A 26,062-nucleotide genomic window follows, 5' to 3' on the forward strand; every position below is an offset into this window, starting at 1 on the left:
ATAATCACACAACGCGTGCTATTATGGAATTCCAGCGCTGCCAATATTAAAAATAAATAAATACATAAATAAATATACAAATAAATGTAAAAAATAAAAAAATAAAAAAATAAATATATAAATAAATATACATAGAAAAGCAAAAAAACGAAAATAAAGAATTATTTATAGATTTATTTCCTTATGTATATATATTTTTTTTCCATATTTATTTATTTATTCTTTTATTTATTTATACATTTATTCATTTATACATTTATTTATTTATACATTTATTTATTTTTACATTTATTTATTTCAACACTTATGTATTTCTACATTTATTTATTTCTTCATTTATTTCTTCCTCCATTTCTTCCTGCGCAGGGTAATGAGGAGGGCGTGGTTTACCTCAGACATAGCAATCGAGCTCAGAGTAAGCGAAGGCGAAGGGTTGAGGCCACAGTGACACCCTGTGGCGAAATACAATAAGTATAGCTCACTGACGTTGATGCGGTCTGTGACTGCGAGGTATATGGTCAAAATCCTAAATCTTACTGTCTGTGTGACATGGATAGGCTACTCTTTATTCCGGACATGGCCGTAGAACATCGTTTGGTCTGGATTTGTAAAATGTCCTGGGCTAACAAACATGAAACAGGGACTCTGAAACGGAAGCGCTTGATATTTTCCATTTTTCGGTCAGAACTCACGGAAAGGAAGCAGGGCACATATAGGCTACAGTGAAGTCGACGCAAGCATATTGACCAATGCTTTTGAAATGAGACCATTGCATTTTAATGTAGCCTAATTTCCAAAAACAATACTGACAGCAACAGAATTTTTTTTTTATTCTATTAAGCGGTGGTAGTCTTTAGCATAAACCTTATTAAATGTATGAACGTCACGTTAATCCACATCGATAAATTCAGTTAGAGGATAAGACTGTAGGGCAGTGTTAATTTCGTTGACGAATAATTTTCGTCATTATTTTCGTCAACGACATTTTTTCACAGACGAAAACGAGACGATAACTAAATAAAAACTAGTTTTGAATGACAAAAACTATGACGAAAATCTATTGACATTTTCGTCAACGAATAAAAACTAGACGAAAATGTTAGATAGTGACGATTTAGAAAGCGATCCAGTATGATGTCCTGCATTTGTGGTAGATGCGCACAATTGTACTGTGACATGATCTACCCAGCGGCACACACGAGTTGGCATGCGCTGCATGTCTCATAAAACGTTAAAACATGTACACGTCTGGGAGAATGAGGAGAGCAGACATGTAGATCTGAATAAGAGTGACGACGCAAAAAAGAGCTCTATTCGGTACGGTTTTCTGTGCGCACACACCCGACCCGAAGCGTGCAGCCATGCACACATAGACACCTATACAGCGCACGAGTACAGAATTGAGCTCTCTTTCGTGTCTGAATGGACAAATACACACAACATTATGTCTAAATGTCAGTTTTGGAGAGTATTCACGTAAATTATGTCGGTTATGTCTTAAACAGTTGTGAGTGTATGCAGGGGCGTAGCACCAAATTTTGGGCCCTGGGTACAAACCATCTTGCTGGGCCCCCGTACCAAATACCATAGTGATACCAATGGGTGGGGTATTGCATTTTTAATCATAAAAACACGTAAAATGTAAACAAAATAAGCCACACTCTGATTAATATATTTTTGTTTTATTGTCAAAAGTATAAGTTAATTGATGATTATTTGTCTGTTTAAAATAAATGCAGACTATAGAATCACAGGGTACACTAACCGCCAAACTAGACATTCAGTCTTTGAATTACGTTTTTAAAATTAGTAATTTTCAATCATTAAGATGTGCATTAAACTGAGAACAATTCTGTACTTAATGTAAGAGCGTGCGCGAGCTAATTTGCAAAGCAATGCGGTAAAATAGGCGCTAATGATCTGTGTTTTTGCGGTGTTAGATTTTGACAATGGAGGGAAATATACAGTGTTTTCATGTAAACATCTGATTTCTGCAGAGTAAGATTACGGTTAACACCTTTAAATATTACATAAATGTATTATTTTGTATTTTTATTAAACTTATTGAGTGTAGGCCTATAAATCAGCAGCAAAAAGTAATTCTTGAAAAAATCTGCACAGTAATTTTATCAAATCTACACGTTAATAAAAACAAATTGCTATTAGTACTCTTATAAAATTCAATTAGGCAATCATACATTTCTCAATTTTATATTTATATATTAATGTCAAGAATTTAGAAGTGTATTTATATAGCCTACGCTACACTACACAGAAATAATACACAATTAAATTATGCTTATTTGAAATGCATTGAGCAGGCTAGGTATGAAACGCTTCAAAACAGAGCGCACAAAGCGCGTATGCGCATCGCAGGTGCAGAATGATGTGCTCAAAGCGACATGGAGTCACAGCAAGTGTGCATTTAAAAGTTCACGGCACAAAGCGAAGACATGTCGAGCGCACACATTCTAGTGTTTATCTGTCCAACAGTTTATTGATCATTTGTTTCTTCAGTTTTAAATTCCAGTTATTGTGCGTCTGATGCCGATTCATAGTCCTTGTGATCTAACAGGCACACGGTAGCGAGTCGTTTAAAAACAGCAACAAACTCCAACAAAATAAAGTCATTTTATGTAAATCCACAGCCTTTTCTCTACAGATCAAGCATTATAATGTTAATATATCATATTGGAGAGAGTTTTACCGTGCATCCTGCTGTAACCGGCAGAGGCGCGCGCGCTGTTTGAATAACGTTAGTTAAGTTAGCTGTTACTGAATGGAGATTGACAGCCGCAGAGGAGCGAAAACGAGTTTCCGTAAACTTTAATGATGTAATACGACATCTGTCCCTCACATTAAGCTATGGAATGGCCTCAGATGACTTTGTCACCCAAACTGACGTGAAAAAAGCGCGAGGCGCCGAAAAGCGCGCTGTTTGCATCCCTGTATGTATGGTGTGATACTATAAAGTATTGGTATATTATTCAAACAGAGTACGAACATAAATGTATGCTATTCTACCTGGAGTAGATATTTATGTTAAAACAATGTCAATGCTCGATGATGCATTTGGAGCTCACCTTTCTTTTCAAAAAACTGAGTGAGCAACTGCTTGCCCTCATTTGCCTTTCTCTCTTTAATCTTCTTTTCTTTTCGTTTTTTAGCCCCTTATTTTCCTTTCTTAAGGAAAGACATGACTCTTCCCCTGTCTTCCTAATTCCTATCACAGCTCACTCCAGCTCCTCCTGTCTCTCATCAACTGATTCACCGCGGGTCCGTAGCAGAAGCACCTGACCTGCGGGTCGTACCATTTACATTGATTCGAGAGGGGTGGTGGGGCCCTGCACAGCATGAAAATCACTTTTTTATACCAAACCAGTGCCTAACTACAAGTTTAGTTTTGCACAGGAACTTTTTTATTTGTACATAAATGTTATAAAAATGTTAGTGCATGTATATGTATGTATAGAAAACTGACTTCTAAGGGCCCCCCCCCTGCCTCGGGCCCTGGGAACTCGGTACCCTTTATCCCCCCAGTCCGACGCCCCTGAGTGTATGTATCGCATGTGCATCAGTGCAATTGGATCCGCATGTCATTGGACATGATTCGATGTCTTAAAGTGACAGTGAGTAATAAACTTAATGCGGTCTGTGTCCTTAATATTGATCAAGCAACAAAAGCAAAAGATAAAAGCATTCATTGCTCATTAATAGCTTTAATAAGGATTAATTATATTTCATTCATACAAATAAATATGTCTGCTTGAAAGAATAGAGAATGATGTATGCAAGTAGTTATAAAGAATGCATATATCATGCATATATCATTCATTGAAAAGAAGACTGTGTTCTACTTTAGGAAAAGTGGTTTTATTTAATTTTAAGATATTTTTTTTAAGTTACAGTAGTTAAATCTGTATCTGTATTGCATGTTAAAACTTTAAAATCATTCATATTAGCAGGTTAATATATGTTTTCTCCAGGAGTAGCCTATATGGGTTTGGGAATTTTAGAGAAATTCTAAATTAATGCATTTCAATTTAAACCCATTATATTTTAGTCGACTAAATCTACTGTAGATTTAGTCGACTAAAATCTTATTGTATTTCGTCGACTAAAACTAGACTAAAACTGAGTATCCACATTAGAGAATTTATATAGGCCTTAGCCTATATGTGCCTTTGTCACACTTCCATGTTTGAAAAACAGAAGCAAGCTAAGAGTAAAATTGCGTTTGGAGGGGAGTGCATGCAAAATAATCAGGGCTGAATGTCCCGATAACGTTCTCTTAGCGCGCGCTACGAAGACTCTAAAGATATAACTTAACTAAAGGTAGGCTATACCATTTCTAGGCGTGTTCCCCCAACTATACCTTAGGAGGTTGCAAGGTAAACCTTCTTAAGTGCGACGTTGGCAGGTGCTGTAATAGGTTATCAATGGCTCAAAAATCGATTATTCACTCTATGCAGGGGCTGTTTAACTGCATTATGTGAGAATGCGGTGTTCTTTATAATAGAAGCACTTCAGAAATAGTTGAAATTGCATTTATCAGGACTCGTGAGTCTTATAATCCAAATTGCAAACTAAATCCAACCGTGTACGTGGATATTTTATATAATTTAGAAATTATTGTGCGAATCCGCAACCTCTCATGTCCAAACGTATCATTAATGATAGGCTATGTTTGGACATGAGAGGTTGCGCATTCAAATGTGAATCAACCGCTACACTAACTGGCAGTAGCCTATATGGCTACCATTTATACTATCATAATATATTTTGCCATAGTAGTCTATTCATTTACTCCACAAGAAGGGTTAATTGCCCGCATCACATTATTGGTGTAAATCACAAATTTTATTGGATGATCTCAATAAAAGCGCAACACGCAAAACATAATCAACAGCTACAGCAGAGAGAAAAGAAAGAGAAGAGCGACAGCAGTTGAATTTCATGAGCTGAGCTCCGTCGGGTTTGTCTTGACAAAGTCGGGCCAACAACAAGATCTATAAGCTGCTGAATTTGCTGCCGTGGCAGGCAAAATTTATTTTGAATGGCAGATTCTGACATGATAGCCAGGGGACTAAGGTTTTCACGGATGAAATAGTGCACATAGAAATGTCTCTGTGGACGGCGCCGTCTTTTATTTCAACCCATTTCAGTTGCTATATGGTCACGCAGGTTTGCGCATTAAACTCATGGCCCCGAAAAATAGTCTATCAACAATTATGTTGTTTCCCCGAACATGACCCCTCTCTGCCAACTTTTTGAACATTTGTTCATTTATTTATTATTTAAATAACGCATAGGCCTAAATAGAAATGATCAGAAACAAATCCACAGCTGAACCGCTTCAACACGTCGAGTTGTTTTTGATTCTGTGTATTTTAAGGAATCAAACGAGTGGATTGAACTCACTCATTAAGACAGTGACTTTCTGCCACCTGGTGTCTGTTTTAGTTTCATATTAAACGTAGGCCTATCACTTCATTGATTCCATCATGTCTTCAAAATGTAAAACACTTCATAAAATGTTTATGCACTTGTAGGCTAATTGCTGTGTAAATGCATTAAGATCTGTTCTGTATTGATGGCTCTGATGAAGCTCTGGTTGGATTTTAGTGGTAGGCTAACTGCCCTACACAGTCTTATCCTCTAACTGAATTTATCGATGTGGATTAACGTGACGTTCATACATTTAATAAGGTTGCCCCTGGACATGAGTTTATGCTAAAGACTACCACCGCTTAATAGAATAAAAAAAAAAATTATGTTGCTGTCAGTATTGTTTTTGGAAATTAGGCTACATTAAAATGCAATGGTCTCATTTCAAAAGCATTGGTCAATATGCTTGCGTCGACTTCACTGTAGCCTATATGTGCCCTGCTTCCTTTCCGTGAGTTCTGACCGAAAAATGGAAAATATCAAGCGCTTCCGTTTCAGAGTCCCTGTTTCATGTTTGTTAGCCCAGGACATTTTACAAATCCAGACCAAACGATGTTCTACGGCCATGTCCGGAATAAAGAGTAGCCTATCCATGTCACACAGACAGTAAGATTTAGGATTTTGACCATATACCTCGCAGTCACAGACCGCATCAACGTCAGTGAGCTATACTTATTGTATTTCGCCACAGGGTGTCACTGTGGCCTCAACCCTTCGCCTTCGCTTACTCTGAGCTCGATTGCTATGTCTGAGGTAAACCACGCCCTCCTCATTACCCTGCGCAGGAAGAAATGGAGGAAGAAATAAATGAATAAATAAATAAATGTAGAAATACATAAATGTTGAAATAAATAAATGTAAAAATAAATAAATACATATACATAAATAAGGAAATAAATCTATAAATAATTCTTTATTTTCGTTTTTTTTGCTTTTCTATGTATATTTATTTATATATTTATTTATTTTTTATTTTTTACATTTATTTGTATATTTATTTATGTATTTATTTATTTTTAATATTGGCAGCGTTGGAATTCCATATGCTGTAGGCTACACGTCCACTAATGACACGTCCGATTCGCGAACTAATGACTCATTTGAACCGATTCACTTTAATGAATGGTTAAAACAACTGATCTGTCCAACACACTCACGAGACGTCTGAATCGGTGTATAACAAATCGGTAACACTTTACAATAATGTTCCACTTATTAAATTCTAGTTAACACAGTTAACATGTACTATTAATAAACTGCACTTTGTTAATTTGTTAACCACATTGTTAATGTTAATTTCAACATTCGGGCTACTAATAGCCTTTTTATTTGTTAACATAGTTAATGCACTGTGAAGTAACATTAATGAACAATGAACAGCTGTATATTTATTAACTAAGATTAACAAAGATTAATACAGCATATTAATAGCAATAGAGTGCCAAGTGCCAAGCAAAAAATGCAGGGAAAGGTGTGTGGCAAACAAATCAGGTTCATCAGGTTCGATTATTAAGGCTTTTAATCGGCAGGATACGTCAAATATAACCATACTGTCTATGAATATAACACCGCATACACCATCGCCAAAGAAGAGCTTGCCTTCACTAAATTTATGTCAAATGACAAATCATGTGCCAATATCATCGGGGTGAGATAATATAGGGCCAGAAGACCAAATTTCAAATCTTGGCCACAGGATGAAATAAAATCTGTTAATATATAATTTGTAGTTGTGGTGCTCCTAAATTTTTGCTGGTGCTCCTAACTTTTTGAAGTTGGGAGCACCAGTGCTACCAAGTAAAAAAGTTAATTTCGAGCCCTGAGTTAGGATATACATAAAATTGTCAGAGATTGCCATCATCATGTTGAAATATAGAACACGTGATTTAAATGAAATATTTGTTTTGTTTATTACTCCTTCCATCAGGTGATGATGTGACAGATGATGAAGATGACAGCGATGAAGACTCTGATGAAGAATCAGACAGGGATAATGATGAGGATTATGATGACTCTGAGACTGGAGCTCCCCTGGACGACAGTGTGTGCCCACCAAGTAAGATCAAATTTGTTTAGACGTTTTCCAAGATGTGAGTTCCAGACCGTCAGCGACCATTCATGTAACCACCGAGAACCGCTTTATCTCGGTCAGTCCTTCTGGAATTTGCCACTGGCTCTTATGTAGATAATTTAAACAGGAGGTATAATTCATTTTGAATATATATAATAGGCTATCTTTGCTCTTATTAATCTACTTGTTCCAGAGCAAGTCGATTTGGCCAAGGGCAAAGTTAATTTAACTGAAATACTGTTCTATAACTAGTGCTTTTGTACTTTTGACTGAATTGTTTGCTTGTTTATTTCCTATTGTACAAACTTATTATACTTTTAAATGGCCAATATTGTTCATTTAAATATTATTTTTCAATAATAATATTTTAGATAAATATCATGCCGTATTTGGTATTAAGAAAGGGTCCGTTAGTGATTGTGATTTCGACTTCAGTGAAAGTTACATTAATTTATTGCGCCATTAGATGGCAGTAAAGACTGTCTTTATGAGTGAGTCAGTAGCAATGATTTTTATATTGAAAGGGACTGAAACAAGGTTGTAAATAGGGGTGGAACGGATCGCAGTTGATCCGTTATCCGTACGGTTCGGCATGCATTTGATTCGCGGATTAACTTCTAAATTTAACCAAAATAGAGTGAAAGTTTATAGTTTGGACGTGTTTTGTCTTGCCAATTTACGCATTCAAACTATTTTAAACGCAGAAGAAGAGGCCGAAATCGGGACTTGCGCGTTATCTGTACGCTCAGCCGCACGCACCTGAAGCGAGAGAGAGAGAGAGAGAGAAAGAGAGAGAGAGAGAGAGAGAGAGAGAGAGAGAGAGAGTTGTCTCTGTTGTCTGTGTCATTAATAAAACAACTAAATACAGCTTTAATAAAGATGAAACTATATATTTAATTTCTACAGTGAACAAATAGTGTTATTTTACATTTAGGCTTAATAATTAATTTCTGTACCTGAATACTACTTTTAGACTTTGTAACTGTTATTTAGTATTCATCTCTGCTTGTAATTTGTTATTTTGTTCTTATTTTATTACTGACTGTGTTGTTTTAAATAATGTGTGAACTTAATCAGTTAGGCTAGTAGTTTTTGATGTAGTAGCTTAGCTATCGAAGAACTTCAGGTGAGCTTTAAGTAATAAATGAAAAGCAAAGTTACCCCCCCCCCCAATATATTTATAATATAAATATATTATTTATATTATAATTTTTATAATATAAAAATTATATATTATTATTTTTTTAGCTGATCAGAAAAATTATCCGATCCGTGGCTCAAAAACCGTAAATGATCCGAACTGTGAATTTTGTTATCAGTTCCACCACTAGTTGTAAAAAAAGGATATCATTTTTACTTCGAACAACACCTTTTAAGAGCAACTTACATTGCATTAACTAGCGCTGTCATGGGAGATCCCCTTGTAAGGCCCGCTATATTGGTCCAATCTGCCGGTTCGCCAATACACAGGGAAGGTTATCACGTGTTCTGTCCTCACTCATGCAAAGTATTGGTTGGTTAATTTTGTAATACATTAATCATGTATTCTCTCGTTATTTCATCTGACTCCATAAATGAAAGGGTTTAATAATATCTGTGCCTCACTAAAAGTGAGCGAATGTTTGACTATTCCGTTTAACTCTTCAATGAAAATAATGTCAAAGTCCGTTAGAATAATCAAATGTAACAATTTATTATGTCAGGTAAATGTATCATGCCAATTTCATAATCAATTCAAAGATAATCGATACAAAACATCAAATGCTCTGGAATAGAGAGAAGATGCAAACCCAACTTTAAGAAATACGTGAGGCTAAGAGATCTCTCTCTCAGCCTCACGGGCCGATCTGAAGTGCAGAAAAGGCCCCGACCTCCCTGCTGCATTTCATTAAATAGCCAGACCTCTTTCACATGGAAACATGTGCTAACAAAAGAAATTTGCATTCAGAGGTAGCACCTCTTGGGGGTGAGTGACCATTTGTCTTGAGAGACCACCTTCCTTCGTAAGTCAACTATTCATAAACTCTTAAAACCTTATTACCTTGTGTTTTACTTATTCTGAAATGAGACATTGGTACCAGTCGCACTGTGACATTTTAAACGATACCAAACATGAAATTAATTCATACTTAATAATACTTAATTAATTCATAATTCATATGTGATAATCATTCACATTAAACTATACATTTTCTTGGGTGAAATCAGGTGATCAACTGAGCATGAGAGAGAGGGGGTGAAGGGAGAGGGAACGAGATGTAGATTAAGATGACTCGGAGGTGAGACTTTCGTCTCAACGGTGCACGAGGGCCAGTTCAAATGGTAATCTCCAGAGAGGTCCTTTTGTCCTCTCAGGGTCTGGTCACCCCCGAAACAGACTGTCTGGAATTTCCCAATTTATCAATTCTTACACCCTTAAAAGAATAGTTCACTTAAAAATTAAAATTCTGTTATCATTTACTCACCCTCAAGTTCTTTCAAACCTGTATGAATTTATTTCTTCTGTTGAACGCAAAGGAACGTATTTTGAAGAATGTCAGTAACCAGAAAGTTGATGTATCCCATTGACTTCCATAGTAGGAAAACATTAAATACTATGGAAGTCAATAGGGTACATGCACTGTTTGGTTACTGACATTCTTCAAAATAGCTTCTTTTGTGTTCAGCAGAAGAAATAAATTTATACAGGTTTGAAAGAACTTGAGGGTGAGTAAATGATAACAGAATTTATTTTTAAGTGAACTATTCTTTTAACTGTTAAAAGGACAAAAACAAAGATACTGCTTTCCTCAGCAGACATTCAAACTGATTTTGTGATTATGAATAAAATATTGACCTGAAGAATTTCACCTAGATGCAGGTAAGGCACTCACTTAGTCGATCTCTCTCTTATAATAGGCTACTCTAATCTTTATCATACAATAAGCTTCAATGAAGCAACTCAGCGTTCATTCATTGCTAGTTCTGAAGAATTAGTAACGGAGACTTGGGCTCAACTGTTAAACTGTCAATTTGAGATTTGAATCTGTGGCGGAAGGAAGTAGTTCCGCTCAAAAGACACTCCATTTTTAAAAACATGCCATTGTTGTTTCTTATTTATTTACACACTTGTACCGTTGTATAAACGCAAAATCACGCTCTAAGCCGTGCGATATGGCTCTATATCAGCACATGCTAAGCCGTGCGATATGGCTCTATATCAGACATGCTGATATAGAGTGATATCGCACAGCTAAGAGTGTGATATTGCTTATATATAAGTTTGGGACGAGTAAGATTAGGGTCAGTTTTTTATTCACTTTTAAATTAATACTTTTATTCAGCAAGGATACATTCAACTGATCAGAAGTGACAGTAAAAACATTTATAATGTTACAAAATATTTCTATTTCATAGAAATAAAATGGATCAAAGAATCCTGAAAGTTTTTTTCACAAAAAAAAAGTTTACTCATAAATATCCTAAACCTTTGAATAGTAGTGTATATATATATATATATATATATATATATATATATATATATATATATATATATATATATATACACTACTGTTCAAAGTATAAAATATAGGCCCTGTCTCTGTGTTTCAGACTGTGATCCCGAGCTCTTTGATAACACACTGAGGTTGCGTGAACATCGTCTGGATGTGGAGGAGCAGCTGCAAGAGGAGATAAAAATTGTTGACAGTTTAAAGAAGGAGTGTGACACACTGGCCAAGAAAGTGAGAGATATTACTTTCCACTCCCACCTTTCTTTCTTTCTTCTTGTTTTTCAAAAGAACACCCTAAAGAGACAGTATGTTTGTTTGTGCAGGAAAAGATTGTGCAAATCAATCGCAAGGCAGCAGAGGGCGACCTGGAGCTCATTAATCGAGAAAAGCAGCAAAGGCTGAATGAAGTGGATGTGGTGGTGCCACTCAGACTGCATCAGGTGTGAACATAATTACACATACTGTACTTGCTGATTATCTTATGTTATAATATTGTACATATATTTACCATCTCAGCCTCTGCTAAAGTGTAACTCACAACCAATATCAAGTCTCTCTCTTTCTCCTTGTCTGAGCAGATTGAATATGTGAATAATGGTCTCTTGCCGGGTAAGCTTGACTCAGCACTGATCCTGAACACAGCTGATCTACAGCGATTGCAGAAGCGCCTTAAAGAGTTAAAGGAGGAGAAGACTGAACAGCGAGAACTCTATAAACAAGCCAAACAACAACACGTACAGCTCAGACATGACCTTAAAGACATGGAGGCCAGAACAAAGGGTCAGAGATGTGCATACATGATGACTATTTCAAACCACACACTTACTTGCCTGATAGGATTATCTAGGCAATTTTACAATGTATTATAAACTCAATTTCCAGTCTTTTTTACAAACTTAGGGAAAAGACAAAGTTATTTTTCTTTAAACTTGAGGTATGAGTTTAAGTGTATCAAGTAATACATTACATACATTTCTTTGCAGAGTCAGAAGTACGTTGCGAGCAGCTGATGCTCATGAAGTTTGGAAAGCTGGTTGAACTTGAAGTTCTGCAGACTCTCTCAGGCAACAGGAAGGTAGAGGAGATGAGACAAGAGGTCAGAGAACGGGACGCCAAAAACACACAGGAGCTCAAACACTGGGAGGTACACTTACACAAAGAACCTGTGACTGTTTGGGGGTTGCTTTACACTATCGGTCAGAAGTTTGGGGTCTGTACGTATTAGTATTGTGAAATATTAATACATTTTAATTTCATAAATATATTTTAAAATGTCATTTATTCTTGTGATAGCAAAGCTGAGTTTTCAACAACCATTACTCCAGTCTTCAGTGTCAAATCGTTCTAGAGTTGATTTGGTGCTCAAGAAATATTTTTTATTATTGTCAGAGTTATTTGATGAATTTAAGTATTTAAGCATTTATTTGAAATTTAAATCTTCTATAAATGTATTTATAGTCACTTTTGATCAATTTGACGCATCCTTGCTGAAAGTATTCTTAAAAAAAAAAAAAAACTTTCTCACTCCAAACTTACACAGTAGTGCATGTTATGAGTCAATTATTATGGTTAAATGTGCCAATCTAGAGCAATTGTTCATTATTATTTGTGTGTGTGCAAGGCAAAAGTTACTGAAGCAAGAGAGGCACTGACCGAAGTCACTAAACAGAACACAGAGAGACTACGTAACATGAACAGCCTGCTTAGCCAGAAAAAAGCATTGGACGACCAACTCAACTCCCAACAGAGGAAGATGGTATTCTTTTCTTTCATTATTCGCATTTCATCACTTTCTTTCTTTAGTTCTTCACATTAATAAAGACAGATATCTGAAATGATTTGGTTTACTACATTTCCGTTTGAATTTCTACAAATTTACGGCTGTTTATTCACAAGTTAAGCAGCAGCTGCACCTGCAGCTGTGAATTCATATGCAGGACACAGACATTCAAAATGTGTGTGTTTGTTTAAGGTGGGTCAGTTCCAAGGCCGTCTGGTAGAGAAACAGGAACTGCAGAGGCTGCAGCGGCTGGTAGAGGCTCAAGCTCAAGACATTGAGGCTGTCAGTGATGAGATCCGTGCTCTCTCACGCAAAGACGGACACATTCTCCCTCCGCTCGATACTGTCCCGCCTCCCATTCCCGCCCCGCCCCACAGACACACAGCAAGCAATTCTGGTGTGCACAGGAAACTCAACCTCAGCAGCAAAGCTGTGAAATAGATCCACAGACACACTTTTACCTTAAGTACAAAATCAGCATGTTAGCACACAGACCTCAAACTATCAATCTGTTCCTGTAGACATATCCTACAGGCTAAATGCAATAAATTCTTACCTTGGGGATTTTAATATGTTTAATGTGTCTTCTTCCTCTAGATTTACCCTGTTAGAAATTGCTGTATAACCTCTGAAATTTCCCCCATTATTTTATCATAATAATCAGGCAAGTTTCAAATCCAAATCACAATGTCAAAGCACTACTCAACCATATTAAATAGAAAATGAAACTGTACATGACCAGTTGACGTGTGACAGCATTGTCCTGTAGCGTGACATGCTTTATCTAAAACAATTAATTAAACATTTACATTCGTTCTGTATGCACTTGTTATGAAATCATATTAAATTCGAGACTTAAATGAATTTGTGCACTTATAACACAGGACTATTTCTATGTATAGGCCTACTTCTTTTTTATAAAATATTGTGTGTTAATATTAAGAATAATATTAAAATAAACAGTAAACAGTTACAGCACCTACATTTAATATAATTTCTTTAAAAAAATGTATATTAAATTTAAGAAATCTAGTTTACTAGATGTTTGGCATTAAAAATGTCTGTCATTAAATATCGACGCATACCTCTTCTTCCCGTTTCTACTGACAGTAAATGAACACATAAATTAAATCAAATAAGGAAATCTATAATATTTAGCCCTATAAACAAATACAGAGGAATTATGTCACGTCCATTGTGTGACATTCTGGTGTTGTCAGCTCATGTAGGAACGTTTGACGCGTGACGTCACGAACTTTGCGGCGCTCACAGATTGAGAATGAAAGGAGGTGGTACAGGAGAGGATGCTGTACAGGATGTGCAAAATATGAGCACTCAGAGGAACTAAGAATTACATCTGATTGGTTTTGGAAGACTGCTATTGCTATTGAAGACACTATCTCATATTGGTTTTGGGGATTCGAGGACTGCTGTTGAAGACGTTATCTTAATTCCCGTAGTAAAACAATCCGACAATCTAGGTTTTGGGTCCCCTAGGTACAAATGCAGATTTCTAGTCTTTGCTTTATCGTTGCCACGTCTTTCACTTGAAGAGGACAGATAATCTGTGGTGCGCGCATCATCCGGACGACGATAAATGTTTTAAATGATTTCCAAATTGACTGGGGATTCCTCACTTGTAAGTATCCAGAGTTATTTATCTAGAGGGTATTAAGGTCATGACATTATCTTGTTTGATAATATAGATTATTAGCTACAAGGTGGGCTGTAATGAAATATAGATGTTCAATCTTAGTGACTTAATATCAGTTTGTTTGTTTACGCAAGGTTTAGGTACAGCAGAAGATGCGGAGGAACGTCATGACGACACATGCGTAGACACGCCCATTACAAAAACAAACCACATGATCTCATATGAACTAGTATGTGTTCAAGGGCTGTCCTCTGTGTTTTATAATCTCAATATGTACACAATTCTAATACCTATCCAATATCTTTGTAATTCATTATGTAAGATGAGTTTTTATTCCACAGGATTTGTGTGATCTGTGCAGGTAGGCAAACATCATGGCTGTAATTTTAAATGTTGATGTAGGTATGGGATTTTCAAACGTTTTGATGCCAAGGACTCCCATATGACAATTCCTTTGCAAGGCACTTTCTTAATTATAAAGGCAGCTTTATATTTTCTCTCACACACATGCACACGTGTTTGTTTCACTATGTTAGTGAGGAATTTGCATAGACTTCCATTGATTTTATTTCACGTTAATGTTTTCTATTGCCTAAATCAGCCCCTACCCCTAAACATAGCCCTCACAGAAATATTTGCAAAACACTAGATGGTCAAATCGGCTAAAACAGATTATTATTCTTATTTTTTTAAATCTCGTGTTTTGCAAATGTTTCTGTGAGGGTTGTGTTGTCGTTTGTCATTTCATTATATAAGTGAGAACATTTGGCCCTCACAAATATAGCAAAACCTGTACACACACACACACACACACACACACACAAGGCTCAATCCTTGTATTTGTGGGGAAATTTTTTGGTCCCCGTGAGGAAAACGGCTTATAAATCATCCAGAATGATTTTTTAATGTAAAAATGCAGAAAGTTTTCTGTGAGAATTAGGGGATAGAATACAATTTGCACAGTATAAAAATAAAACATGAAAAATGAAAAAAAAAATGTGTGTGTTTGTTGTGTGAGGAATATAGTATGCATGAATTATGTGTTTGCAAAATTCAAAATGAAATAACTTTTTTTTATATTGTCAGTGATTGTACCAAAGGCAAAGGAAAATATAAAAAATGTTTGTATTTTAATGTATATTTACATCATGGACTGTATATTTTTTCTACCCACTATTAGATTAATGAATAAACGTAAAAGGAATCCCCTTGTTACACCTGGTGGTCCTACTTTAGAGTAATGCCTAACGTATCATTAGTTAACAGCAAAACTATCAAGAAGGATGAAAACTGATGCTACAGTTTCTCAACACTAAGCCTTGATACCTTTAACAATTACAAACAGGCTTACTTATTTGTGGTTGTTGATGAAGAACCATTCATCCACAAGATCCTTAGATCACTCTAATACTGAATCGTGGTGTGTGTTATAATCTTCAATCTCACTGGTCTTTGTTTGTTTGTTTATAGAGGGCCAAAGCTGGACATGTTCTAGTATCTCATTAAGAAGTTGCCAAGCTGGACGAGTCCAGTTCTGAGTTCTCGAGAACAGACCCTACAGAACCTGTGCACCTTGGACCCATCCCAGAAGAGCAGTATGTAGGTGAAGGAACCGAGGAACCAGTGCGTTTAGCACCACATGCCCGCTACAGGGACGCAGAAACAATCACAGGTCAGAACGTGCATCGTTTCATTACAACGTGCATAAGATGCACTAGTGTTGATTTTCACATCTTTCTCTGGGTCTCTGTTGTAGATGTTTGTAACAGCACAGAGCTCCCTGAGGTGGAGATTATCAGTCTATTGGAGGAGCAGTTGCCGGTCTACAGGCTGAGGGCAGACAGTGTGTATGGCTATGAGCACGACGACTGGATCCACACGCCTCTCATCTCGCCCGACACACGCATAGACCTCACCTCTGAGCAGATTGAGGAGACCCTCAACTATTTTTGTGAGTCAAAGATACTTCCTATCATCATAAAGAGTTATGACCACTAATTGATTTGAATTGAGTCTATCTTCTTTAATATTTTGTTTATATATATATATATATATATATATATATATATATATATATATATATATATATATATATATATATATATATATATATATATATATATATATATGTTTGATATAAATGTTTGAAATTCTATACTTTTGATGACTAACTCGACTGTTTGGCCTTAGTTACTACTGTTACATATAGTAACAGTGACGTGGAAAACATGGGTGAGGGTAGATTCAAAAAATGGCAACAATATTGTACAGTTCATCATACTAAAAGAGTTTAGTTATAATTTTATTAAAATATATATATTTTAATTAATAATAACAGTCAGCTCATTAGTAAGCAAAGCCTGCTGGCCTAGGGCCAGTTTAAGAGGGTTTCAGACAGTTGATCTTACATTCATTAATCTTGTGCATGTGTTTTTATGCCTTGCAAACCAAAACATTTGTTTTTTTTTGCATTGCATTGTGCGTTGTTGATGCAAATTGTGCTTTTTTAAACTTTTAACCTAGCTGGCTGACATAAATGAAAATGTAAGAATGACTTGTGCTTTTTGTGCTTTTTTTTAAAAGCCAGAATTAGAATTGAAAATGTTAAAAACCTTTATTATTCTTTGGTTAAGAAAATGAAACATTTAATGAAAATTTTTATATCTGGCACATCTAAAAATGTTTTACTAATCAAAATTATAATCTTGTGGTGAAGCCGGCAGAAAAACAAATATTACTTTTGAGCCTTGTGTTTTTTTTTTTGTTTTTTTTTTTTTACCTAAATAATTGTTAGATTAGAGTTACTGCTTGTCTTCTGGTCCCCTACATTTTATTTTTAGTTATGATACAATCATTTTCCTAGTAATATAATATGATATTGCTGATTTTTCAGTTTTTAACGAGCCTATGTAACACAATATGTAATGAAGAAATATCAAGGTCATTGTGAAAATTTAACTGTGTTGTCACTGACATGGCTCAGCCAGTAGAAGGTGCTGGTTTCTTTCTTTTGCGTCCCTACACTGGTTTCTTAAGTGGGGTACAGTTTAAAATTAAGTGAACCAATGTGAAGTTACAGATGATTGCAGCCTATATGTTATATAAGCTATTAACTTATTTAGCATTAGAGTTATTGCTGTTTTTTTTCTGTTCTTGCAATAGAGTTTTTGCTTTTTCACAGGCCTTTTTGTTTTCTCAGGTGCCTGAACTGGCATGTGCCATTGTTACTTGTGAGCTGTTTTGTTGAAAGTTAAAGTATATAAATGTTACATATTAATGGAAACATGTTTATAGTAAAATATAAATTACTGTTCAAAAGTTTGGGATTGTTAAATTGTTTAGCTAATGTTTTTGAAAGAAGTCTCTTATGTTCAGCCTATATTTATTTGACCAAAAATACAATCAAAACAGTAATATTGTGAAATATTTTTTTATAATTTAAAGTAATTGTTTTATTTTAATATTTATTTTAATATATTTTAAAATGTCATTTATTGCTGTGATGGCAAAGCAAAGCTCTTCAGAAATCATTTTAATATTTTGATTTTTTTAATATTAATTAATTTTATTTTTATTAATTATTAATAAAGAAACATTTCTTACTCTTATCAATTTTTTTTTATTATCTTACTGACCTCAAACTTTTGAATTGTAGTCTAAGTTTTTTCCACTTGAAGTAGCTATACATTTAGCTGTTTTCCCTAATTGTTTTTGAATACCAACACATATATCTTCTTTTTTCAATGAACTTCTCTGACTTGTAAACAATGACACATTTTCATTAGCATTCTGAGAATTTGTCTAATTAACCTTTTTGTAGCCTTTTTTTTTCCCCCCAGTGAGTCTGGTTACATAATTGTTATAGATCTCCCCTCTGGGGTGTCAGACATGTCGATAAGAGAGTTTGATGCACATGCATCAGTGTAAAAAAGACTTTTAACGCACAATTCCTGTGATTTGCTGCTGCATGTACAAGTATGTCACTGCAATAATAAGCCATTTATTTAACACTAATTCAGTTCACAAAAAAAATGGTGTAGGTATATGGTATATAATGTGTGTTGTAATTGGAATTATTCAACCCCCATTGCAAATCAGGCTTATTGGCAAAATTTACAGACTTTCTGCTGTTTGCAATGAACAAATCAAACAAAAGTAATTGAAATAGCTCAACACAACAAATGTTTCAAATGGTTTCCCCAAATTCAACTGAAAGTTCAACTTTTAATGACAGTCTGCAGTCCTCTGGTGTCTCAAAATTCTTCAACCCCTTCATGTCAAGCATCTTTAGTACTTAGTAGAACACCCTTTTGCTGTTAAGACCTGCTGCAAATGAGACACCAGCTTCTGGCAGCATTCCTGAGAAATCTGATCCCATCATGTGCAGTGGCCTCTAGTTCAGTAATATTCTTGTGTTTGCGTGCTGCAACCAGCTTCTTAAATCCCACCAGAGATTTTCTATGGGATTCAAGTCAGGTGACTGTGATGGCCAGTTGGCCACTGTAGGATCTTCCAGGACTACTTCTGCAACCAAGCCTTGGTGGAATTTGAGGAATGATTGTCCTGTTGGAAGGTCCAATGATGCCCAAGCTTCAGCTTCCTCACTGACGGCATGACTTTTTCTCATATTATTTCCTGATACTTCAGTGAATCCATCTTGCCTTCCACACGCTGCTGGTTTCCAGTGCCAGAGGATGCAAAGCAGCCCCAGAGCATCACCGAGCCACCATCATGCTTAACTGTAGACAGTTTTCTGTTCAGCATTTGCTGCATTCTTCTTACTCCAGACATACCGCTGATCATGATTTTTAGCAAATTGGAGCCAACTTTTCTTGTTCTTTTGGGTCAGTAGTGGTGTACGTCTTGGAGTTCTGGCATGCATTTAGTATGTGCCTTACTCTGCAAGCTGAAACCTCAGTGCCTGTTGCCACCAAGTCTTGCGGCAGGTCTTTTGCTGTCACTCAAGGCTTTTTCTAAACCTGCCTTCTCAGAAATCTGGTTGCAGCTGTTGATAGCTTCCTTTTTCTGCCCAGTCCAGGTAGTGTAACCACTGTTACTTTAACTTTGAACTTGTGAACTATGCTTCCAACGGTGTGTCTAGGAATATTTAGTACCTTTGCTATCTTTTTGTATCCTGTTCCTTGTTTGTGAAGGGCGATGATATCTTCTCTTAACTTTTTGGACCATTCTTTTGACTTAGCCATATTTCTAACATGCAGTCAAATGTGACACTCAACAAACCTAGCCAGTTCAGGTATTTCTTGTTTTCTAGCTCAAGCACACCTGGTGGAACTAATGAAGCCCTTGAGTAGTTGCATCAGTTGAGTTTGAGACAACACCTGTTTTGCTGATTTTTGCTGTTGTGATTGATTTTATTCTGGGGCTTAAATTATTTTGAGACTGCAGAAGTCATTAAAAGTTGCATTTTCAGTTGAATTTGCGGAAACCACTTGTAGCGCCCCCTAGTGCTAACCAATACCAGAACAGGGCAACTAACATCTATCTAGGTCCAAGGTGTGGTCTGCCTTGAGTTACTCACAAAAGAGTTAGTATTGAGTTGAACAGTTGACAGTTTTATTGCATCGGGGAACACAACAATGATCACAGTACTATAATGTACCAAGAATGAAAATAAAATAAAACAAAAATAGAGCTCTTTCAGTAATAAAAGAAAAAGAAAATGTCCGTGTGAGCTGACACTTCAGCTCAATGCTCCTTTAAGTTGAGGAGTATGAAAATGAGTTCAGAGTTCAGTTCCTGGTCCTTTTGTGTGTGTGTGTGTATAAAGTTCAGTACTACTACCCGGGTAGAGTTAATAGCGTAAGTGTATTCTTATCTGTATCCTGTCTGAACGAAATTAGTCCGTCGTCCTCGGTGGCTGGTCCCACGGCTGGCCACACCATTCTCACGACCATCCACCATCACTCTGGGCTGGGCTCACCATCTTTGATTCGTCTATTTCTCTCGTAGTGATCAAAATAACAAAAAAAACAACCGGAGTTTCAAACAGCAACAGCCCGACTGAGGCTGCTCCTCTCGTGCTCACAGTTGATGCTCAGCAATTCACAGTTCACAGCTTACACGCGGTTTCAGGAAGAGATCTACCAAAACATGAAAACTGCGCGTAGCACTCTCTACCAATCCTGATACACTCTGTTTATGACACTCTAATGTATTGCACTGTCTGGTGGGGAAAACATAGAACTACACCTCTAAACAACATATATGGGTTTAGTAGCCCTATGTTTCATATGGGTTACACCCTCCCCCCTTGACTCTGCATGGGTCCCTTCATGCTTGGATATGGGGTCCCTTTGGAAACTATCATTACCCCCAACGATGTCAAATGCTTGGTTAAAGCTCTCTAAAAGACTCTGTGCAAGGGATATTAAGGGTTTCCCCAATTGAATGTACTGGAAATGGTCTGGTGGCCGCCGTGACCTCTCAGATTTGCGTGTAGGGTCATCTGTTTCTCCATCCTCAATAGTTTCACTTTCCTCTGTGTTTTCAGTTGTCTCAGAGGTTTGTGTTTGAGGCAACTCGTTTTGTTGAACTCCATCAACAGCTTCTCCATTTACAGGGTCCTCTAGACTAACAGGAGAAACATCACTGTCATACTCAATAACCGCTGGAATTACATTCGTCACGCCCGGTGAAGTTACATCTTTCCCGGTAGCAGTTTGCTCATCCATAATCTCTGACTCATTTCCTTCAATCATCTCAGGAGGTGTCCCATCAGGTTCTGCAGGTGACTCAGGGGGACTGCCTACAATAGGCTCATCCTGAGGCTGGGAGTTTGAGGAGGTCATTGGCATGACTGGTAAATTGTTACCCCCTGCGGCTGGAGTTAAAGTGGTTTGCTGCCTCTTGGGAATTTCATACACCTGAAAGAACCTTTCCTCAGGAATGACAGACCGCTGGGTAGGACAAAAGGGTGAATCATCCTCAGACTCTGAGTGCTCTTCAAGTGGCTGAGTTTGACTACGCCTAGTTCTTGGCCGATGGGCCTTTGGTCCGGGCCGTTCCGTTTCCTCTGTTTCAGATAAATCACCACAAGGGAGTAGGAGATCCCTATGTAGGGTGCGACTGGGACCATCTCCGTTCAGGGGGTGTACTGTGTACACAGGTAAGTCGCCCATCTTTTTCAGAACTTTGTACATAGTGGGCTCCCACTTATCTGCAAGCTTATGTTTGTTTCTCAACCGCAAGTTCCTTACTAACACTTGGTCACCTTCCTCTAGCGTTGATTCTCTTACTGCTTTGTCAAAGCGACGTTTGTTTCTCTCAGCAACCTTTTGTGAATTCCTGATGGCGATCTGATAACTCTCCTCAAGACGTGCTTTCAGGTTTCTCACATACTGGGAGTGAGATTTAGGAGCACCATCTTTAACAGGTAAGCTAAAGGCAATATTTACTGGTAACCTTGGCTGGCGCCCGAACAGCAACTCATACGGACTGAAGCCAGTAACCTCGTTCTTGGTGCAATTATAGGCATGAGTTAGGGGTTTTACATAGTCACGCCAGTGATTTTTATCCTTTTCTCTCAAGGTTCCTAACATGCCTAGCAGTGTTCGGTTGAATCGTTCGACCGGGTTTCCCCTCGGATGATAGGGACTTGTGCGTACTTTGGTAATTCTGGCTAGGGTACAGAGCTCTTTGATGAGTTGAGACTCGAAATCCCTGCCCTGATCACTAAGCAGACGCTCTGGAAACCCGTAGTGCACCAAATACTGCTCCCAAAGACACTTTGCAACTGTTGTAGCCTTCTGGTCTTTGGTTGATATGGCAACAGCATACTTGGTAAAGTGATCTGTTATGACCAAGATGTCTTTGGTGTTGCGACTGTCAGGCTCCAAAGATAAAAAGTCCATGCATACCAATTCCATGGGACGAGTTGTCTGGATATTCACAAGAGGTGCTGATTTTTCAGGTGGTGTTTTTCTCCTTACACAACGTCCACATGACTTGATCTTTTTCTCCACATCAGTAACCATCTTAGGCCAATAAAATCTTGATCAGACCAAGTCGAGAGTTCTTTCCAGACCCATATGTCCCATATCGTCATGGAGGCATGTAAGAATAGCGGACCTTAGGGGCTCTGGAACCACAAACTGGTAAGTGATGTCGTCTTCTGATCGGCGGGTTCTGTAGAGAAGACCATTTCTCATCTCCAACCGTTTCCACTCCTTAAGCATTAACTTAAGTTCCATAGAATCGGGACTGAGATTGGGGTTTGCTTCATCTCCAACCTCCAACAGGTTGACAACATGACCAATTACTGGGTCAGACCTCTGATGTTGCTGGAGTTCTGCCTCACTGTACGTAGGTATGGTAGAACAACCCACCGCTTCCTCATCTGCATAGATGTCAGGCACTGCGCCCGTGTGAAGGGCAATGGACTCTACCAAGGTGATAGAAGGTAGGTTGTTGTCAGCCTCACTTAAAAGATGGCGGTGCCACAAGAAATTGACTGTGTCAGCTGGAATGTCTGCTTGGGCAGGAGATGAAGACAGATGGTGAGAAGCAAATTGTTTAATTCGCTCTCTTTCCTCGAGAGAAACATGGTCATCGGCCAGAGTGTCACAGGGCCGCCTGGAAAGGCCGTCTGCGTCTTGGTTGCTTTTCCCAGCCCGATACTTTATGTTAAAGTCGAAGGTGGAAAGTGAGGCTAGCCAGCGATAACTGGCAGCATCAAGTTTAGCTGACTTTAGCACATATGTTAACGGATTGTTGTCTGTTACAACCGTGAATGTGTTTCCATAGAGGTAGTCTTGGAACTTTTCCACAATGGACCACTTCAAAGCTAGAAATTCCAGCTTATGGGCTGGATACCGCTTTTCACTTGGCGAAAGCCCTCTACTAGCATAGGCGATTACTCGCATTTCACCATCCTGTTCTTGGTACAGGGCAGCCCCAAGACCAGAAGTGCTTGCATCTGTATGAAGAACATATGATAGTTTTGGATTAGCGAATCCAAGTACTGGTGAGGAGGTGAGTTTGTCTATAATCGCCACAAAAGCTTCTTGGCAAGCAGGTGTCCACCGGTCGGCAAAGGGTTATTTGGGGTTGAAGAACCTCCCAGGGCATGGTGTTACTTTTCTACACTTCCTGTAAGGTGGGTAACCCCCGGTGAGGTCATTCAAGGGTTTGACTCTTTTGGAATAGTCCTTTATGAAACGGCGATAATACCCTGCGAAGCCTAGGAAGGACTTTAGCTCGCTGAGGGTTTGTGGTCTTGGCCAAGTGCGGAGTGCACTGACCTTTTCGGGATCAGTCTCCACCCCTTTGCTGAAACAACGTGCCCTAGATAGCGCACTGAGCCTTGGAAGAACCGACACTTTGCTGGAGAAAGTTTCAAGCCATTTTCTCTCCATTGCTGAAGGACATGTAAAAGTCTGGATTCATGTTCTTCTAATGTGCTTGAAAACACAATGATGTCATCCAAGAATACGAGTACTTCCTTCAGATGGAGACTGCCCATACACCGCTCCATTAATCGTTGGAAAGTACTAGGAGCGTTGGTGATGCCTTGGGGCATACGGTTGAACTCGTAAAAACCCAAAGGGCACACAAAAGCAGTCTTAGGCTGTTCACGTTCCTCCATCTCAATCTGATAATAACCAGACTTGAGATCCATTACTGAAAACCACTTGGATCCAGCAAGGGCTGAGAATGCTTCCTCAAGGTTAGGGAGAGCATATGCGTCTCGTATCGTCAACGCATTTAGCTTGCGATAGTCAATGCAAAGGCGGGTTCTCCATTTTTTTTCCGGACCACCACGATTGGCGATGAGTAAGGGGACTCCGATTCTTGAATCATTCCTGCATCCAGGAATGTTTTCAGATGTTTCCGTACTGCCTCATAATCATTTGGGTGAATTGGTCTGGACTTTTGTTTAAAGGGTGTTTTGTCTTTCAGGTTTATGTGGTGCTTCACTTTGGATGCGTGTCCAAAATCGAGATCGTGTTGGGCGAAAACATCAGCATACGCATGTAGACTCTGGGTTATCCTATCCTTCCACTCTTTTGGGAGAGGGGAATCACCAAAGTGAAATGTTAGTTTTTCCTTGGTAGGTTCACTGACTGACTGAGAAGCGGCAGTGCAACATTTCACAGGATCAACATTTTTTGTTTGAAGCAGGTAAGCTGTCATAGATCTCCTCAGGAGTGAAAAGCTCGGCAAGGACACAGTTGGAGGGGAGTGTCACGTCGTGCTCAGTTTCATTCCTAATCCACACAGGTAATTTGTGGGGGTTCTGCTTAGGCAAGGTGACAAGACAGCACTCCACAAAGATCCCACCCGGCAGGATAGATAATGTTGGCTGTTCAACTACTGCGCATTCTTCAAAGGAACTAGCCTTGACATTGCCCTCAAGAAGGACTCTCCCTTGAGCAGGTATCACTGGCTGCACTTTGTCGTTAAGGGTCACTAAACCCATTCTCCCTGAAGAGCTCACTTCTCTCCTGAGCTTAAGTGTGCGAAGGAGTTGTCTATAGCCATAGACAAAAGAAAGGTCGTTTGGGTTTTTTCCGTGACAATGTTCATCATACAAGACATCAAGTGCATTTGTCCCAACCAGTACAGGTAAGTCATAATTAATGCGTAAGTCTGGAACTACTAGCGCTAAAGTAGAAACTTCAGGCTTAGTTTCAACAAAGCTCTTTGGAAACTTGAGGATGAGAGGTACGTAGCCCAAGTACGGAACATTTTGGCCACTAGCACCCTCAACGTCCAGACCGTCAATGGGCTGAATGGGGTGTTCTGACAGATTGCTGTTGTAGAAGGAAGCAGATACAGTGGTCACTTGAGACCCAGTGTCAAGGAGGCAATTACAGTTAACCCCTGACACAATAACATCAGCTGTACATTTCTGTCCTACAAGTCCTTTAGGTAGCTTAATTTGGCGCTCCACTTTGTGAGGGTTACTGAAGGCTTTAGTCAAGGGTTTTGTTTTGGGACATTCATACTTTATTTCAGTTCCTTATAGTCCCTCCTCAGAAACTGAGTTCAGTTTAAATCATGCCTGTTTTGTTCTTCCCAGGCTTGTTGTTTTTGTCTCAACTCTTTACGTTTTATCTCAACTAGCTCAGGATTTGGTTTGTTACTGCAGGAGGATGCAATGTGGCCCTCCTCGCCACACTTGAAACAATATCCTGGGCAAGGCTTTCTTGTGAGCTTTGACTCACCTGAGGATGAGGATTTTTCTTCAGTTGAGGCCTTGGTTTTAGACTTTAACTTCTGGCTTGGCTTAGCAGAAGCCTGTCTTGAGCTGCTGCTTAAAGATGCTTTCAAAGAAGCTATTTGGGCCTGTAGCTTTGCAAGTTGCTTTTCCAGCTTAGGTGCATTGATGGGGGATGTCCTATCTGCAGCAGTTTCTGTGTCTATGTCATCAGTGACATGGTCTCCTACTGAAAGAGAATTTGACTGGGCTTTGGATTTAGGAACCCCTAAGTGCTGTCTCATGCGGCTGGACTTAGCAGCTTGCCGGTCCTCCTCAGTACGTAGCAAAAGAAGTAACTCAGAAAACGGGGGTGGGTTGATTTTCTTCTGTTCAAGCTGGAGACTTGTGATTAGGCTGTTATTCCAACAACCTCTACAGAATTGCTTGAGCAGTTGAC

General features: G+C 38.2%; 1 protein-coding gene across 1 annotated transcript in view; it reads left to right on the top strand.

Moving 5' to 3' along the window:
* The window catches only part of cfap44 (cilia and flagella associated protein 44), a gene marked incomplete at its 5' end in the record, with an annotated part of 30,906 nt that extends 17,548 nt beyond the window's left edge, over positions 1-13,358 (top strand). The window contains 7 exons of the mRNA XM_081376533.1: positions 7,391-7,504; positions 11,111-11,241; positions 11,334-11,450; positions 11,589-11,790; positions 11,994-12,154; positions 12,632-12,766; positions 12,983-13,358. Of these exons, the coding sequence (XP_081232659.1) occupies positions 7,391-7,504; positions 11,111-11,241; positions 11,334-11,450; positions 11,589-11,790; positions 11,994-12,154; positions 12,632-12,766; positions 12,983-13,231 (1,109 nt within the window). The 3' untranslated portion in view covers positions 13,232-13,358. The remainder of the gene's footprint in view (positions 1-7,390; positions 7,505-11,110; positions 11,242-11,333; positions 11,451-11,588; positions 11,791-11,993; positions 12,155-12,631; positions 12,767-12,982) is intronic.
* Between the last annotated feature and the right edge of the window lie 12,704 nt (positions 13,359-26,062).

Source organism: Scardinius erythrophthalmus (assembly GCF_964197995.2).
Source record: "Scardinius erythrophthalmus genome assembly, chromosome: 10".
NCBI lineage: Eukaryota > Metazoa > Chordata > Actinopteri > Cypriniformes > Leuciscidae > Scardinius > Scardinius erythrophthalmus.